A 17,075-nucleotide genomic window follows, 5' to 3' on the forward strand; every position below is an offset into this window, starting at 1 on the left:
TGGGAGTGAATTAGGTCATCTGTACCATCTGCATAGTTTATTGCTGCAGCTGGATGCTTCCTCTCTTTCTGCCCAGAGCTGGTGTGATTTACAGGTTCACAGACATGCCAGTCAATGACAACGCGGACACAGACAAGCACTCTTGCTGACTCTCCTGTGGGAAACTGCTGCACTTAACACACGACTGCATCTTATCCCTCTCGCACTTGCAAAGGGAGTTCATCTTGGTACTACAGAGGGAGAAAAACAAATCAATATAGTCGGCAGAGGTTGTCCTCTTGCCCTTTGATGCCTCTGCGTAAACAGAGTGAAACTTTGCAGCCTCGAAACTCCCACTAACAGATTCAGTTTTTCACCTTTGCACACTGATAAACAGCACCCACAGCAGCAGAGTATAAAGGTCAATACTTTGCATGTGTACGGCAGCTAAAAACAAGTATTTAAACAAGGCCTGAGAGAAGAATGTCTGCGACTGTATGACTAAATGCGACATCTCTAAATCGGATGGATTTTTTTAAGAGGCTTGTGTGCCGGTCAGGATTGAGGTCAGCAAGCTACAATTCCACAGAAGTATATTAAGACATCCATCTGGCACTGCTCGGAGGGGGCATGATATGGTGGGAATGTGACCAGATGAATTAGATGTTTTTAGAGGCTATTCAGTGAATCATCCAACAAATAAACGAGAAAGAGTCCAACAATGTCCTCGTAAATCCCTTTTATAGGAGTATGTACAAATGTATAATAATATGAGAAGGTTTCTTGGTATTTATTGTGTACGGAGCAACACCGACATCATTTTGAATACAGAAACAACATATTTTGGTGAAATCATACAACAAATAAAACACTCTTGTTTTGTACATTTTACCTGGTCTTCTCTCATATAAAATATGTAAACTTTAAAAAATGTTAGTAGTAAGTTTAGTTTATTTACGATATTTTGTGTTGAAAAGCAAAAAAGCCTTCTTCTTAAAGGTATCAGATATAGTATGTATGACTAACATGGACATGTATTCACAGAAAATCACAGAATTATATAAAAGTTGAGACTTTAATGTTTCAAAGAGGCCACCAATACAACACAGCTCATCCAACGGAGCAAAAGGAAATATTTTCTCATCTGTGACCTTGAAAGTGGAGTCATGACTAATGGATGACGGATTACTGGTTATACAGGCTCTCCTTTTTCTGAGAGGGACAGTTGGTGGATTTTAATCCTGGGAAGGTTTCCGACAGGAGGGGGCTCGTGTGGGGGAGTCCCACTTCTGAGGATGCAGCAGCAGCTCCGATGGAAGCTTTTACTGCAGAGTTTGGCCACTTTATCCCTGCTCTTCTCGCCTGGCCCTGATCCGCTTTTGGGGCCTCCAGAAAAGTCCCTCCACTCCCTGCTGTCCCTGGAGGACGGGGTTCTGGACAGGGCCACCGAGGAAGAGGGGCTGAGCCGACAGGGAGCCCCCTTGTTGTCCATACCCAGATTAAGAGGCTGGCTCTGACCCCTTGCTTGGCTCTGACCTGCGCTCAGAGGATGTTGGTGGAGTCTGGGAGTCTTTCTCAGACAGGGAACTCCGAGTAATCTCTGGAAAGCTTTCTTAAACTCCTGGTTGGAGCACGGGTAGATGATGGGATTGATGCAGCTGTTGAAGTATCCAAGCCAGAAGGTGATTTTGAAGACAGTTTCTGAAGGTCGGTATGCGGGGAAGATGGCGCCTGTGGGAACAAAAGACACATGACAGTGATAAACATTACAGCAGAAGAAACAATACACTATTAAAACTGAATTATTCTCTGAAACGTGGAGTTACATTGATTGGAAAACAAAGGTGAACTCCCAAGCTACCAGATGCAATATGAACTAAAATGTTGTATCAGTTTGCAAACATTCTCTCAAAGACAATGCTATAATGCTAACGTTAAGCCGGTATTATTTTCCATAGTTCCAAATTTGGACTGTTAGCAGGCCGACGCTTTTTCTAATGAGGTAAACACAAAGTACAGGTGTAATTGCTGGGAAGGCAATTTGTTTTACAGGTATCTGGGATCTTATTAAGCAAGGGTTTTCAACCTTTTTCAGGCAAAGTAGCCTACATCTTTGCTAAAAGAGAAACAGAGCACGTAGAGACCCCCTTAAATAAGTATAATTGCATAAATGCGAGTTGCATATTATATTGGGTCGTCAGCAATCTTTTAAATATTTGTATGGTGCAAACAATTTAGCTATTAAAATAATTTAAAATAAAGCAGTAAATGACTAGTTTGCTGTTGTAAATGTGTGCCTCACAGTGTTTTAGCACAGGTTAGCTAGTTTACTTGATTGCATAGGCAGTGCTTGAATTGGGCCGGTACTCATACGCACTACCGGGGTTGCGTTCCGATAATCCAAAAATCAGCTCCTAAATTCTAACCCTATCTCCTATTCCTTGACCTCTGAGTGAAACGTCACGGGGTTAAGGGATAGTGGATAGGAGAATTCAAAAGGACTTAGGAGAAGAGACTGCGGTACTTTAGAGAATCCGAATGCACTTTCACTATCCGACGTGTTATGATGCGCCAGCGGACGTCATGAATGTGCGTCTGCTGCTGTGGGGAAACTATGGAAACTACAGTTTTCTATACAGCGGACTACAACATGGATGTTCAATAAGAACCACGGACTACTGTAAACTCATCTAGAGACTCTGCACCGTGCTCTGATACTGTTGCTTTATGCTTTATGAACGTGGACAACAGAGAAACATATTCTTCATGACCAAAGTTGGAATTGAAATAAAAAAGGAAAGTGAAACTTATGCTCGTCACCCTCTCCCTCCGGTCCACATTAATACAAATGATCCCAATACGTATGATTGTATGAAAATATCTTAAAATATCTTAAAATAAATACAAATGTATTTATTATAAACGTTAGTCCTTAACACCTATCACTGTGTATATCACCATTCAAACATCTTTAAAAGTTGAACAAACTCCACACAGCTCAGTAAAGACTGTGAAATGTTGACTTTATTTGATCATTTCAGTAAAAACTAATGTTCATATTTCTCTTTTTGATTATAATACTGATGAACGTTCAAAACAAAGCACTTTGGCAACTTACCACATACGTTTTAAAATGCGTAATAAGCACCGTAACTTTCATGATATAATTTCTGGCCGACTGTTGAGTGACGGCAAATGCTGCGGCTGCAATGCATTGTGGGGCAGCATTTTCTCCTCTCCTTTCGTCAAGGGAGGTCCAGTGGTCCAGTGGTTCCTAAGCTAAAGGAGGTTATAAAGGAAACCTCCTTTCCTTTCATTTGGAGAATTGGAACGGCACTGATCATGGCTGCCACTGAGGGACTTCCGGGTCATTTCACTCCATTAGGAAGGTTCCTAAGCTAAATGGACTATTGGAACGCAACCAAGCACTGCCGGCGGCACGTCATGACGGCCCGGACTGGCCATCGGGAGGACCGGGAGGTTTCCCGATGGCCTGGCCTGTTAAGTGGCCTGCTGGCCTGAGGATTGTGGCAAATGTGGGTCTGACTCTGCCTCACAGTCACAGAGGGTGAATGGCGGTTCTAGGGGGGGGCAGGGGGGGCGAGTGTCCCCCTAACACTGACCTCTGACCCCCCTGTGGCCCCCCTAACAATGAAAAGTTTTTGTTTTTTTAAATGTATATTTTCTGGTACTCGGTTTGCCAAAAACCGCAGGATTTTGTTGCTGTAATGTGAGATTGTGCAGACACCCTTATGTAAAGTAGAGATGTAACTGTTTATTGCCTTTATTTTTATATAAATATGGTGTTAGTGCAAACATTGCACTATAACTTAAGCTGAAGCTAACAGTAATAACTATAAGATCTATCTGAAATAAATAAGGGTACTGAAACAAATACCAATAACTGTATTGCATTGTTTTCTTATGCGCAATTACTTCATACTGTCTAGTTCTCTTTTTCGTCCTGCATTTATTGTGCCCCCCTCAGAAAATAACTGGCCCCCCAGTCAAATTGGTCTAGAACCGCCACTGTAAATTCATACAGATCATACTAATGCCCTCGATTGGTCTCTGTGTGTCATTCAAGCTCGGGAGGGTGTGTGTTTGTATGTGTGGCGCGAGCGAGCGAGACAGCGCGCGCACCTGTTACATGTATTGTTGTTAGCATCTGGTGCTAGCTAGCTGCACTAACGGATATAAGGAGCTGTTTCAACAACAAGGTGGGGGGAGAGTCCTCTGCGGTCAGACTGAGAGGCTGATAACTACAGCTTAGGTGAGGTAAATTACTCTCTGAGTGTTTAGATAGTTAACTTAAGTCTAAGTTCTCAGTGGGTCTCAAACGGTTCGGTCACCATTTATGTAAATACATATTTCCATTTGAGGGGGTAGTGATTAGTAAAATATGCATGAATAATAAAAATAAAATGTTAACTAGGTGAAAAAAGGCAAGGTAAACTTGTTGAGAGCTAAAACTAGTCTTTGCTGCTTGCCTCAAAGAGGAGCAAGGGGGGAGAGGAGGGAGATGAGGGAGACAGGTGAGGCTGGTTCAGGAGCACAGACACTCTCACAACTATAAATGAACCAAAAACAAATAAATAAACAAGTTTCAATGTTTTTTCATATTGGATATGGTATGTTATTGGTTATGGCCATGTACTTGTGATTTTATGATTATTTAAATGTATACAGTTCTGTTTCATATGGGTGTAGTCTCTTTATTTCCCCCTCAAAGTGAACCAGATTGATGCATTTAAGTCCAACATTTAAAAAACAATCTTACCGGGGGAGCATGCCCCCGGACCCCCCTATATTAAATTTGAGGTCCACCCCCACTTCAAATATGTTCACATGGATAGGTTCCTAAATAGATTTGCACATTTTTTTAAATGTCCATACGTTTATTTTTGGGTAGTTTAAACTAGAGGGCTATCACTATGGGCAGCAATTTATATTGACAAATAAATCCAGCAAAATGGCACAAAAAACTGGTAGTGGCCTGGCTGGGTGTATAATTCCTGGCCTGATTTATTGTCCCAGTCCGGCCCTGATTGACGGCGACGCATGACAACAAATATGCCCAGTGTAGCCTACCTATGACCAGAGTTGGATTATTACTGTAATAATATTACTTTTGTCGGTAACGGAGTAGTGTAACGCGCTACTTTTATAATTCAGTAATCATACTACAGTTACTAACATTGCCCCGACACGCGTCACTTCGTTACTTACTAAAAATCAGTCATAATCACACTGACAGACAAGAGGGGTTTCCGCCGCAGGTTTATATGTACGTAATCTGCGCGACTTGCGCGTCCACATCTCCACGTGCAGTGCTGCATAAACATGGCTGAGTCAGCGATAACTTTCGAGGAGTGGAGGCATGCCCATTATTTTGAGTTCGTCCGAAGAATAGACAGGAATGTGACGGTGAGGTGCAAACTGTGTCCGGGCCAGAAGCTGTTATCCACTGCTGGAAACACCACGTCAAACACCTGCAAAGAACACATGCTAATGTGAAGCTATTTGTTCTTTGTTTATATCACGGCTGTTCTTCTTCTCTGTCTTCCGGTTGTTGCCTGTTTTGAATGACAAATACACACTACCGCCGCCTGCTGGTAAGGAGAATTATTGCCACTCACGCATGCGCAGTTCGTACGTGCTCGGCGAGTACTTTTTTAAAAAGTAATATGTAATATATTACATTTTTTTAGTAACGACCCCATCTCTGCCTATGACGCGCCGCAGCGATAGACTAGAGCAGAAAATACATCACATAACGTTAGCATTTCGAAAATGTTAGCGTGGCTTAATAATAGTGCGAAAAGACAGCGGTTGTCGCCGGACAAGGATTCCCTCTCTCCTTTCCTGCTGAAAGATGGTGAATGTACTCAGGGACGAGGAGTCATTTAACCAGCCGCCAGTAGGAGTCAGGCTTTACTTTCTTTTATATCCATGAAGAAAAAGTAAATCTGTTTACAGTTGTTTCATATGGATGTTAACAGGTATCCATATATCTCTTCATTTTGCTCTCAAAGTGCACCAGATTGATGCATCTAACTTCAATATTTAAAAAAAAAAATCTTCCCGGGGGAGCATGCCCCCGGACCCCCCTTAGGTGTCAGGTCCACTCCCCACTTATAAAAATAGCACTTTACCCCTACACCCCCTCTAATCTCAGATTAACCCTGAGTCATTTTGTTTAAGTACAATGGGCTTTTCTAAAATATACAGTAAAGAGACAAACCTGTTTTGGATATTGTTACTATGCAAGGACAAGTACTAGAAGTGGTTGCATGTTATAAATACCTAGGTATCTGGCTTGATGATTGTCTTACTTTTAAACTTCAGGTCATTAATCTGCTTAAAAAGATGAGGGTTAGACTAGGTTTCTTTTTCAGAACAAAGTCCTGTTTCTCATTTGAAGCCAGGAAAAGGCTAGTCACTGTGACCTTTTTACCTGTGCTATGGTGATCTGATCTATATGAATGCACCTGCCCATTGCCTGAACAAGTTAGATGCCGCCTATCACAGCGCACTGAGATTTGTCACTGTACCCTGTATACCAAGGCAAGTTTGCCATCACTTACTGTACGGAGGCTCAGTCATTGGTACACGTTTATTTATAAAGCTTTGTTGGGTAAACTCCCGTATTATATCTGCTCTCTGATAACACACAGAGTTGCAAGCAGCTATTGTCTGAGATCGCATGATGTAGTATTAGATGTGCCAAGAGCAAGGACTGTCTTAGGTAAGACAGCTTTTATGTGCGCAGCTCCACTTGCTTGGAACAATCTTCAACAAGAATTGAAACTGAGCAATCCTCTGCATGTTTTTAAAGCTAGGCTAAATGAAATGCTCTTTGATACTATGGGCACTTGTAAATGTCGATAACTATGTAAATGTAACCTGTAAATATAATGTATGATGTCCTTTATTGTTTTATGTTTCATGTGGAACCTATTTGCTGCAGGTCTCCCTTGAAAAAGAGATCTATGATCTCGATGGGACCAATCTGGTTAAATAAAGGTTTGAAATTAAATTAAATTGCTCCCCTACGAATCGGCTGATTTATCTTTCCTAAAATGATGTTGGATATATGTTACAGTAATGTGTATTTTCAGATACATTTAAAATGTTGAAGAAAACTCTTTCTCAAGACATTCTCAAAGGCAAGTTGGTGCCCCTTTTACAGTATCTCTGAGGTCCCTGTAGGGATCCCCTCCCACCACTTGAAAATGCTCGTATAAGATACCTAACACCTGCAAAAGAGACAGCATTGAGACCTTGAAAATAATACATTGCAAAATGAAAAACAATCCATCCAATAGTTATATTTCCCTCTAAAGCACAAATGTCAACCTTAGGGTGGCCTGAAAGGAAAGGTCAGTGATAAGAATTAACCTTATGGGGGAATATGAATGTTTATACAGAAAACACAGACAAAATATGTCAATCTATTGCACTGAATAAGAGAAATACCAATATCAAATCTTGCTGCTATGGCTAATTTTCATTTTCTCTAGTATCTGTTTCATCGAATATATTATAAAATTACAGTAAAATCTGCAGCTACGGAGAGAAACATATCATTCCTCTGGTTTACATCCACTTATTTTTTCTTATAGTTTAATCTAGTTTTGACTTAAAAGAGCTCCCCATTTGCTGGGAAGGTGAAGTGTTTGATTAAAATTGCCTTCATAAATTGAGCTGTTTTTGATTAGAGGAAGCATTAGCAGACTAAACCGTGAGTTGGATACTTAATGAAGAAGCAGAGAAAATGGATTAACAGGCACATTACATGCAGCCCTGTTAGTCACTGCAAATGTGATTATTCACATATCCAGTGACACATTAGAATAATGAAATTGCTTAATTCATGATTCATTATTGTGTGCAGCAATATCTATCTATCTATTTATCTATCTATCTATCTATCTATCTATCTATCTATCTATCTATCTATCTATCTATCTATCTATCTATCTCTATCTGTCTATCTATCTATCTATCTATCTATCTCTATCTGTCTATCTATATTTAGAGGTAGAAGGGGAGAAGCTGTCTTGTGAAATGTTATATTGGACAGACTGTTGCAGACGGTTATATGTGGGCTGTTGAAAAATGAGATTGTGATATGGAGAGGGATAGAAAGAAGAGGTGGGGATAATTTGAGAGCAAATTATTTTTGTGCCGGCTGTACCGCTCATATATTTTATTCCCAGCTGTGTCAAAAGAACAATTCTATTATTACACACCATAGAAAAAGAAGAAAGGTATTGCTGCTGTCGATAAATGTATTGTTGTGCAAAATCAATAAGAAATCACTGGCTGTTTTCATGTGAAAACTGTGTTATTCAAGTTGTCATATTTGTCAAATGTATTGTGTGCAATTAAAAATAAAACTGTTGAATAACCGGCCAATTCTGTGATCTCTCTAAAAGGTTATTTTTATCCAGATTTAGCCTTTTTACAAAACTGAATTCAATTAACTCAGTCCTAAAGATACTTTCAAGCATTTTGAGTTTTAGCTGTAATCAACTGCAGTAAAAAAGGACACCAAAACACAAGGGATAAAACTTTCAAACCAAAGGGAATGTAAACAGTCCTTTATATGAAGTCCCTGAGAAGGGGATAAGAAGACACAGAGGCAAAACAAATGATCTTTTTCAATTCTTTAAAGGGGCCATTTTATGCTCATTTTCAGATTAATTTTTGAATTTTGCACCTCTTCTGTAACATTTTACATGCTTTGATGTTCAGAAAGGTCTTCATTTCTCATACTGCCTGTCCTGCAGCACCTCTTTTCAGCCTCTGTCTTAAACCAGAGCCCAGTCTGATCTGATTGGTAAACTGACAGGCTCTGTTTTGATTGGTCAACTGCTTAGAGATGTCCTTCCCAGTGGCTATCCTAGACCTAGAGTATGTGGGGGGGGGGGGGGGGGGGGGCCTTGGCAAACATTCACTGGGGGCCCCTCGAACCAGCTTGTCATCACCACGCACATCCGACAGACGACTTTTTTACATAATCAAATTCCTCAATGTTTTTTTATTCTCAAAATAATGTTAACTCCAGTATACAACATCAATCAATCATGTCTTAATCAGCTAAACATGTCAAAACCAGACCATTGCTTGTTGGTTCATGATACATCTCTATGTCCAGCAGATGTTGCGCTAGACTTTTTCACTGCCCGTCATTTTGACGGACAGGATCGTAAAACTTCTGTCAAAATCCAGAATTACCCGTCGGCCTTTACACAACTCTGACGAGGGGGACCCGTTGACAGTTCACGAGCATGCTTCCCCCCGAAGCATGCTCGTGAACTGTCAACGGGGGGGGGGGGGGGACAGTTCACATGCGCCGTGTTATGCACGGCTGCTGCACCTCGCGGGAGCGTGCACAGCGTAAAGCCAAAACTCACAGACATTTCAATGATTTGTACGGCACAGTTAGGTTTGGAAACGGTATGATTTCCTTTTTGGAGGGCATGCATAACACGGCATAACACCGGAGCCTCGCTGCGGGGAAACTTTGGCGCTGTTCCGAGTTTGTTCTAATCTGTCAAAATGACGGACTGCTTTCAGATTTGTCCGTCATTGTTAAAAAAATCCGTCATAGACGGAAAATATTCAGTTAACGAGACCTCTGATGTCCAGAGACTTATTTGGCAGCAGTATGCAGTCTGACGCTAGCTTTAGTAAGAGAATATTGGTAAACTGAGGCTTTTCCTCCTTTCCCAGACAGGAAACAACAAAAAAAGCAATCTCGGCTATATTTACGAGCATGAGAGTATGGAATACATTTTAAAAAAGCCCAGAGTGATTTATGTGGGTTTTGTCATATCACATATTGGTCCCTCCATTGACACCAGCCCTTATAGTCCATGCAAGACTGGCAAGCTGTGTGAATTCCTCTCAAGCACACTTGAGGAACAGCAGTGAGGGGGACATCAAATAAGGTGTGACACCAATGTGATGTTTTTTATCTGTCAGCCCTGCCATGGCATTGAGAGGATTGTGAGTCACAGACACAATGGAGAGAGGAAGGATCAGAGAAATGGCTTCACATTTCATTGAACAATTCGTGTTTGAAATACTTGCTGGCCTTAGATGCTGTGATTTTTTTTGCAGACCGGAGTAGTGTCACCTGGAGTCAGCCAGGGATCTAACAGTTTTATCTAGCCTATTTATAGAAAGTCTAGCTGGCCAAGTCAAAGCATTTACGACGAGAGGCCACAAGGCTCGTCTGAATGATTGCACAGTGTCCGCCCACAGATGAGAAATGTAATTAACAAACTATCAAATGCACTACTGAAAACCTGGCAGCAGCATGAATCGATGAATGGATCTTTGAAATAAATTAATGCAGAAGTTAAATAGCTATCTAGAAGTGTCTGACTCATATGTGGGAGTGCAGGTGATCAAATATGAAACCGTTTTTAATTTGCAAAATCATATTAATTAAAAAGTTGAATCAATTGGGAAGGCAGGGAGGTTTCAGGCAATTGTATCCTATCTCCCCCTTTTGACACTGGATCCAATAATTCCACTCTTGAGTCCAAAAAATGTTCTAAAAAAAAAGCTAAATCAACTGTGCTGTGCATCTTTAATGTAAATGAATGGTGGAATTGTCAGAAAAAACACACAATGTTACCGGAGTTGGATAAGAATCTCGTTTCTGTACACTAAATATGAATTTGGAACCAGGAAACAGCTACCAATAGACTCTTTAAAAACTTTCTTTTGAAAACAAAGAGCTTGACTGTCCAAATTTAAATTAAAACTCAAATGTGATTTTGACCCTTTGAAAATGTAAACAAATACTGTGTTCATTTGTGATCTTTAAATGTGGTGGAAGGCAGATGTCTTTTAGCATTTAGCTGATCGGTTTCCCGCTTTTTTCAGTTTATGCTAACCTAAGCTATGCTAACACGCCACAGGCTGTAACATCATATTTACTGTACAGACCTAAGAATGTATACAAGATGAACAAAACTCACCAATGGGTAGCGCCAGGAAGAAGGGCAACCAGCACAACACGAAGCAGCCAACCACAATGCCCAGGGTCTTGGCGGCCTTCTTCTCACGTGAGAACTTGAGCAGGCGAAGGGCGAAATGTGTGCGGCTGTGGAGGCCCTCGTCCTCTGGTACAGTTGTGTTGCCTCTGTGTATCCGGAGTATCACCTGCTCAGAGTCTGACTTCTCCGTCTTGTAGCCCTCTCTCAGGTCCCGGCTCTCCCTGTGAGCTACCACATAAACCTGACAGTACATGGCCAGTATGATGGCCAGAGGGAGGTAGAAGGAGCCCAAAGCAGAGAAGATAGCGTAGGCCGGCTCCTGATTGATCTTGCAGATGGACTCGTCCTCAGGTTCTGGCTCTTTCCAGCCAAACAAAGGTCCGACAGATATGATGATGGACAGCACCCACAGCAGCATCACTGCCAGTAGCGCCCTGTGCTTCGTCATTATGGTTGGGTAGCGCAGAGGGTAACTTACTCCAATGTAGCGGTCAACAGAGATCACACAAAGGCTCATGATGGAGGCGGTGCAGCAGAGCACATCCACAGCTGCCCAAACATTGCAAAAAGCCCGTCCAAAAACCCAACGATCCACAATCTCATGGATGGCAGAGAAGGGTAGTACAGTGGTGCTCAGCAGCAAATCTGCCACAGCCAGATTAACTATAAAATAATGTGTGACTGTCCGCAGGTGTCGATGGCAGACCACAGAGAGGATTACCAGGATGTTTCCAACTATTCCAAACAAAATTAAAATGCCAAGCACCAGGCCCAAAACCACAGCCTTGACCACGTTAAGCTCTGGGAATAAAATCTGGCTGCAGTTTGAGCAGTTCTGTGTCAGAGGCGCTGGGGTCATATTGTCCAGCACAGGGACCATCTGTTCCGATGCTAAGCTGATGCTCGGCACTGCCCTGCGCAGCAAAAGTGGGATAGACAGTCACCTATTTTATTTCTCTACAGAAGAAAAGGGCATTCTTATAAAAGCCATTAGAGTAATGATCACATTAAGTCTGTCTTGTCACAACATCATTTGAATGATGGTGCCTCTGGCAAATGAGCCATTACTTTGGCAAAGCATCATGAAAAACAAAACTACAGGATGCATAGAGAAACACAGACAAAAGTATTATATATGCAGAATAAGAACCTACCGGGCTGATATCAAGTAATCCATCATGAAAAGGTGGGGATTTTAAAACTGTGATGACAGTATGCAGCTGGTACAAAAACGCAGTTGGAAACATATTACGGATGACATACGCAGAGACATCTAGAAAAACCTTTGAATGCTCTATGAAGAAATAATTGCAGTTTGGAAACAAAAATCCAGTCCCTTAAAGTCTTAAAAATGGGAGCGAGACACCACTTTCTTTGGATAAGATGGTAGGTGAGCGGTAGTCAACATCCAGGCTCTTCCTGTTGGACCCAGGAGCAGATTCACTTTCAACACAACGCCATGCAGTGCCTTTGAAAAGAAAGACAGGGATCTGAGAGAATTGACACATCCATCAAATACAGGTGAACTCAAAGCAGTCATCCTTGGCTTTTGTTTCTTTTGTGCTGTTCTCTTCCATGTCACGATGCCTAAGATCTATCAAGACTGTGGTTCACGAGACAATGTCTGAGCCACAGTTACTGTCAGTTAAATGTGGCCATGGCCTCATTTTATCGACTAAATACAATGTGAATTTGAGCAAAAAGGTTATCAGGACTAATCAGTTGCATTTTTCTCCCGGATTATGTTGGGAACACCAAACAATTATATTCTAAATGGCATTGAGCTGAGTCAGTATTGCAGAAGAGTCAACCATGCAACAGCCTCCGTCCAAACACTTGGTGTGTATCTTATTGCCATTTTGTACCAATAATATGATCTTCAGCTGACCTTCAGGATTGCTCTAAATCCCTCCTGTCAACTAATCAATATCACACTTTGACCTCTTTACTCCTCCAACCAAACACTAAATATAAAACTACAGCCAGCGTGCAAATAATTTTGCATATAGACTGACAGCAGGGGGAAACAGCTAGCCTGGCCTTGAGTAAAGCTAATCCTCCAGGAAGTCAACAAATAGCTCCAACACAAACTCCCCTACCAATTGCCACCTTTACATTTAGTTTTTTTTAGTTCAATATTTATCAACAACATACTACTACGTGTGAATAATATTTTAAAGCTAGCTGGTAAAGGAAGATTTGTTTTCTCCATACTAGCAGTTTGCCCCTGCTATCAGTCTTTTTACGAAGCTAAGCTAATTGTCTGCTGGCTCTTAACTCCATAGTCAATGGGTGCATGTTAAACAGACCTTAAGAGCTGGTGGTACATTTTTGTTACGTTTGAACAAAGCCAGGCTTTATGCTAAGCTAAGCTAATTGTCTGCTAGTTTTGGCTTGATAATTATGGCATGGATTAAGGATAGTGTTCTCATCTAACTCTCAAAAGAAATGTCTTAAAATGTATTCCCAGAAATGTAGCCAATGTATACCTTAACATTTGGGAGTGTGCCCTGGAAATATATTTTCATTTAAAGAAAAACCTTTATTTAAAATATATATATATTTCCATTCCTATTATTCCATTGTATTTATTTACACAAAATCCAGTTTCTCTTAGTGCAGGGTTGCTTTTGGACTGAAAATCCTCCTCTGGCTTGGATGCATTTATTTCATTAAGAATGTTCTGTCCTTTGACTTCTGAACAAATGATTTAGTTCCATGTGAAATTAATCCCGTTTGAGCAGATTACGGACATTTGTTATGTCGATGTTTCTTCTCTAAATGTACTAGCTAGATTATATGGGGTTTGTAAAATGACCATGTTGACGATTTGAGGATTTTGTTAAGCTGCTTTATTTGAGACGTAATTAAAAGTTAATCCGAGTTGCCCTCTTTTCTACGGAGAATATTTCCTATCTATGTGTCTGTCTTTCAGCGGTTCATCATTTTTCAATAGGGTCAAACGTGACACAAAGACTGGGCAAAGACACAGTGAGGGGGAAGGAATTAAGCAGTCCCCTCAAGTCTTAACCCCCCTCCCCTCCTTCATTGACCTTTTCCTCTGTGCCCTACAAATCTCCGCTCCTCACAGGGTCTACACCTGTTAAACATGTTTAATATGACTCAGTTTAGCATATGTGCTAGTAGGGTGCGGCGAAGCACTGCATTCAGCCGCCATTATAATGCAGCACCTGAAAGCTTCTCCCACCCACACAAGGAGAGGAAGGAGGTGGACGGCTGCTGTCTCTAATGTGATTATAAAAGTAAGACTTTCTTGTTTATCTGCAGGAGAACTGAAGGAGCTCATTACATCATCTTTATTTTGTGTGGGGGGGAAATATTAAGTTCCTCGGCTTAAATTATTAAGTGTCCCAGCTGCATTTAAATTGTTTGTTACTGTTTTATTAAACCTACTAACTGGATATATTAAGCTTGATAGATTTACTTTATGACAAGTTCAGTAATATTTACTAAGCCCACATATTGCTCTTCTCTGTTTATTCTCTCAATACTAAAGGAGTTTAGGAGGCAGATGTTCACATCAGTGACATGAATAAGATGTAGATATGACATGTGTCGCTGCTCTGTGATTTTAATGCAGTACAAAATACATTATAGAGTGAAAATTGAAGTGGTTGTTTATCATCATGTTTATCTTTCTGTATTTTTATCAAAGAAAATATAATTTGTTCAAACTAACCGAATGACCCAGTGACCAAGATTTCCAATAAACCTTTTGTGTGTGTGTGTGTGTGTGTGTGTGTGTGCGTGCGTGCGTGCGTGTGTGTGTGTGTGCGCGCGTGTGTACGTGCGTGTTTTCTCCAGTAAGTAATTGTTATTTTCATAACAAATAAGCACTGAAATACAAATTGTGTTGAATATAAAAAACATTGAGAATTCGCACACACACACACACACACACACACACACACACACACACACACACACACACACACACACACACACACACACACACACACACACACACACACACACACACACACACACACACACACACACACACACACAAACACACACACACACACACACACACACACACACACACACACACACAAACAAACAAACACACACACACACACACACACACACACACACACACACACACACACACACACACACACACACACACACACACACACACACAGTGATAACCTATAAAATAATAACTGTAAAGCAAGCTCATATTATATCTTATACATATTTCAATCCATATTAAACAAGTATAACCCATGGATAACTAATCTATTTCACAAGAGAGACCTGGCAGAGACAGCAGCATGAAAATGTCACAACAATACACACAAGAAAAAAAGGAAAAATATATTTAAAGTGTTGAAATATTGATTATTGCCATCTCAATTGAAGTGATTCCAGCTGAGGTGTTGTAACATCTTTCATCAAGTGTAAGTGGGAGGTTGTGCGTGTTACTGTTTAATTGAATTAACCTGCTAATTGAGTTATAAACCGTGCCACAGTGAGTCCTATAGAAGGACTGTCCTCTCCAACGAACAAATATGATTTAATTAGTTCATGTAGCTCATATCACAAGACTTAATTTCTTAAATAAAACCATTAATTTTGTATTAAATTAAATCTAGTATTACAGCTCCTGATAGTAGAACTGTTGCTTTCACTGCGGATTATAAAGTACAGGAATGCACACTGCTCATTTCCATGATTGATCTTTAATAATATTCAGAGTGACACACACGTGTGCTGTTGAGGGTTGGATGGGAATCCACGACAATGTTGAGCACAGTGTGACATGCAGCTTCTCTTTGTCTGCAGCTATTTTAATTGGCCAGCAGTAAATACTCACTGTGGCTCAGATGTTGTCACAGGCAGCCTCTTCACTCATGTGCAGGGTAATTCCCAGCTCGATAAAATGAAGCCACTGCGGGAATATAGGTGATGGTGACCTGACAGAAAGTGACATCCAGCTTAATAAAATGTCAGAGACTGGGATTTATGATGATGGTCTGCAGGTAACATATAGTGCATTTATCTTATATACACTTTTAAAACTACACTGATACGACATGGAAAGGATCATCATATTATTTTTAAGTTTGCGAAATATATTGAAGCAGATTTGAAATAAAAAAACGAAGTAGCGTTACTTACAACTATTTTTAGATCAGTGCGCGTATTATCTCCCGAGCTGTTCGCGATAAATCGCTACTTTTCAAATTATAGCCTCAAACTAAATGTTGTCAAATATTAGATGCTGCAAATACATATTATGGTTCTTTACTTTTGCACAATTTCTGTTTAGATTCTGAGAAATTTGTGTTCTTTTTTTAACAAAAGTGCGGTCATTTCATCTGAAACAATGACATTTATCCAACATCTGCATTGCCAGCACATGAACAAACATGACAATTAAATTCGCATCCAGAGAGAAAAATCTACTTTTCACAATAAATGCTTCAATTGAATGCTCACATTTTAATTGTACGGGACTCACCTCAACTTTGAGTTTGATGCTCACCCAGATGGCTCGACTGAGGCGCGATTGTGATTGCTGAGTCGCGCTCGGAGGCTGAGAAAGGGAAAGCCAAGTGCGCTCATCGTGGAGAGCCCTCACATCTGCCGGGATAAACGCCCGACCTTCAGGTGCTCCAACTCTCTCCAGACGGTGATGATGATGGAAATGACTCACTGCTTTCTCCTCGAAACACTCTCCCCCAGAATCCCCCTATCATCATCATAACCACCACCCAACCATCCTCACCCCCCCCCCCCCCCCAGCATCACTCCGTGTGCGTCATCACAACCAGTCACTGTCTGCCAACATGACTTTTCATTCACAAATGTTTCATCCACGTTGCAAACTGGAGGAAAATTTTACCCATATCGGTGACCCTTTTAGATTACAACCCACAATACACAGGCGGTATAGCATAAATATAGAAAATTAACTACAGTATGGTGTACTTTTAATGTTAAGGGGCTAAACACGACTTTGGGTTGGCTGTATAATAAAGGAGCTTTCTCTCACTATAATAGTGCACTTTATTTTAAGGACAAGAGTCATTAACTCAGCTGGAATTTCTC

At 40.8% G+C, this 17,075-nt stretch overlaps 1 protein-coding gene and 1 long non-coding RNA gene across 2 annotated transcripts; both read right to left on the reverse strand.

The window, feature by feature from the left end:
* Window positions 1–793: 793 nt before the first annotated feature.
* On the reverse strand, window positions 794–11,910 carry adra1aa (adrenoceptor alpha 1Aa). Its single transcript, XM_034091757.1, has 2 exons — window positions 10,980–11,910; window positions 794–1,710 (listed from the first exon to the last, which is right to left on the reverse strand). Exons 1-2 carry the CDS (start codon window positions 11,875–11,877, stop codon window positions 1,172–1,174), a joined length of 1,437 nt encoding a protein of 478 aa, XP_033947648.1. The 5' UTR covers window positions 11,878–11,910; the 3' UTR covers window positions 794–1,171.
* Window positions 11,911–12,029: 119 nt separating this feature from the next.
* Window positions 12,030–16,667, reverse strand: LOC139434426 (uncharacterized). The gene is made up of 3 exons (XR_011643776.1): window positions 16,486–16,667; window positions 15,838–15,937; window positions 12,030–12,465 (listed from the first exon to the last, which is right to left on the reverse strand). It is a non-coding gene; the product is annotated as an uncharacterized lncRNA (long non-coding RNA).
* Window positions 16,668–17,075: the final 408 nt, after the last annotated feature.

The sequence above is a fragment of the Pseudochaenichthys georgianus genome, chromosome 9 (assembly GCF_902827115.2).
Source record: "Pseudochaenichthys georgianus chromosome 9, fPseGeo1.2, whole genome shotgun sequence".
NCBI lineage: Eukaryota > Metazoa > Chordata > Actinopteri > Perciformes > Channichthyidae > Pseudochaenichthys > Pseudochaenichthys georgianus.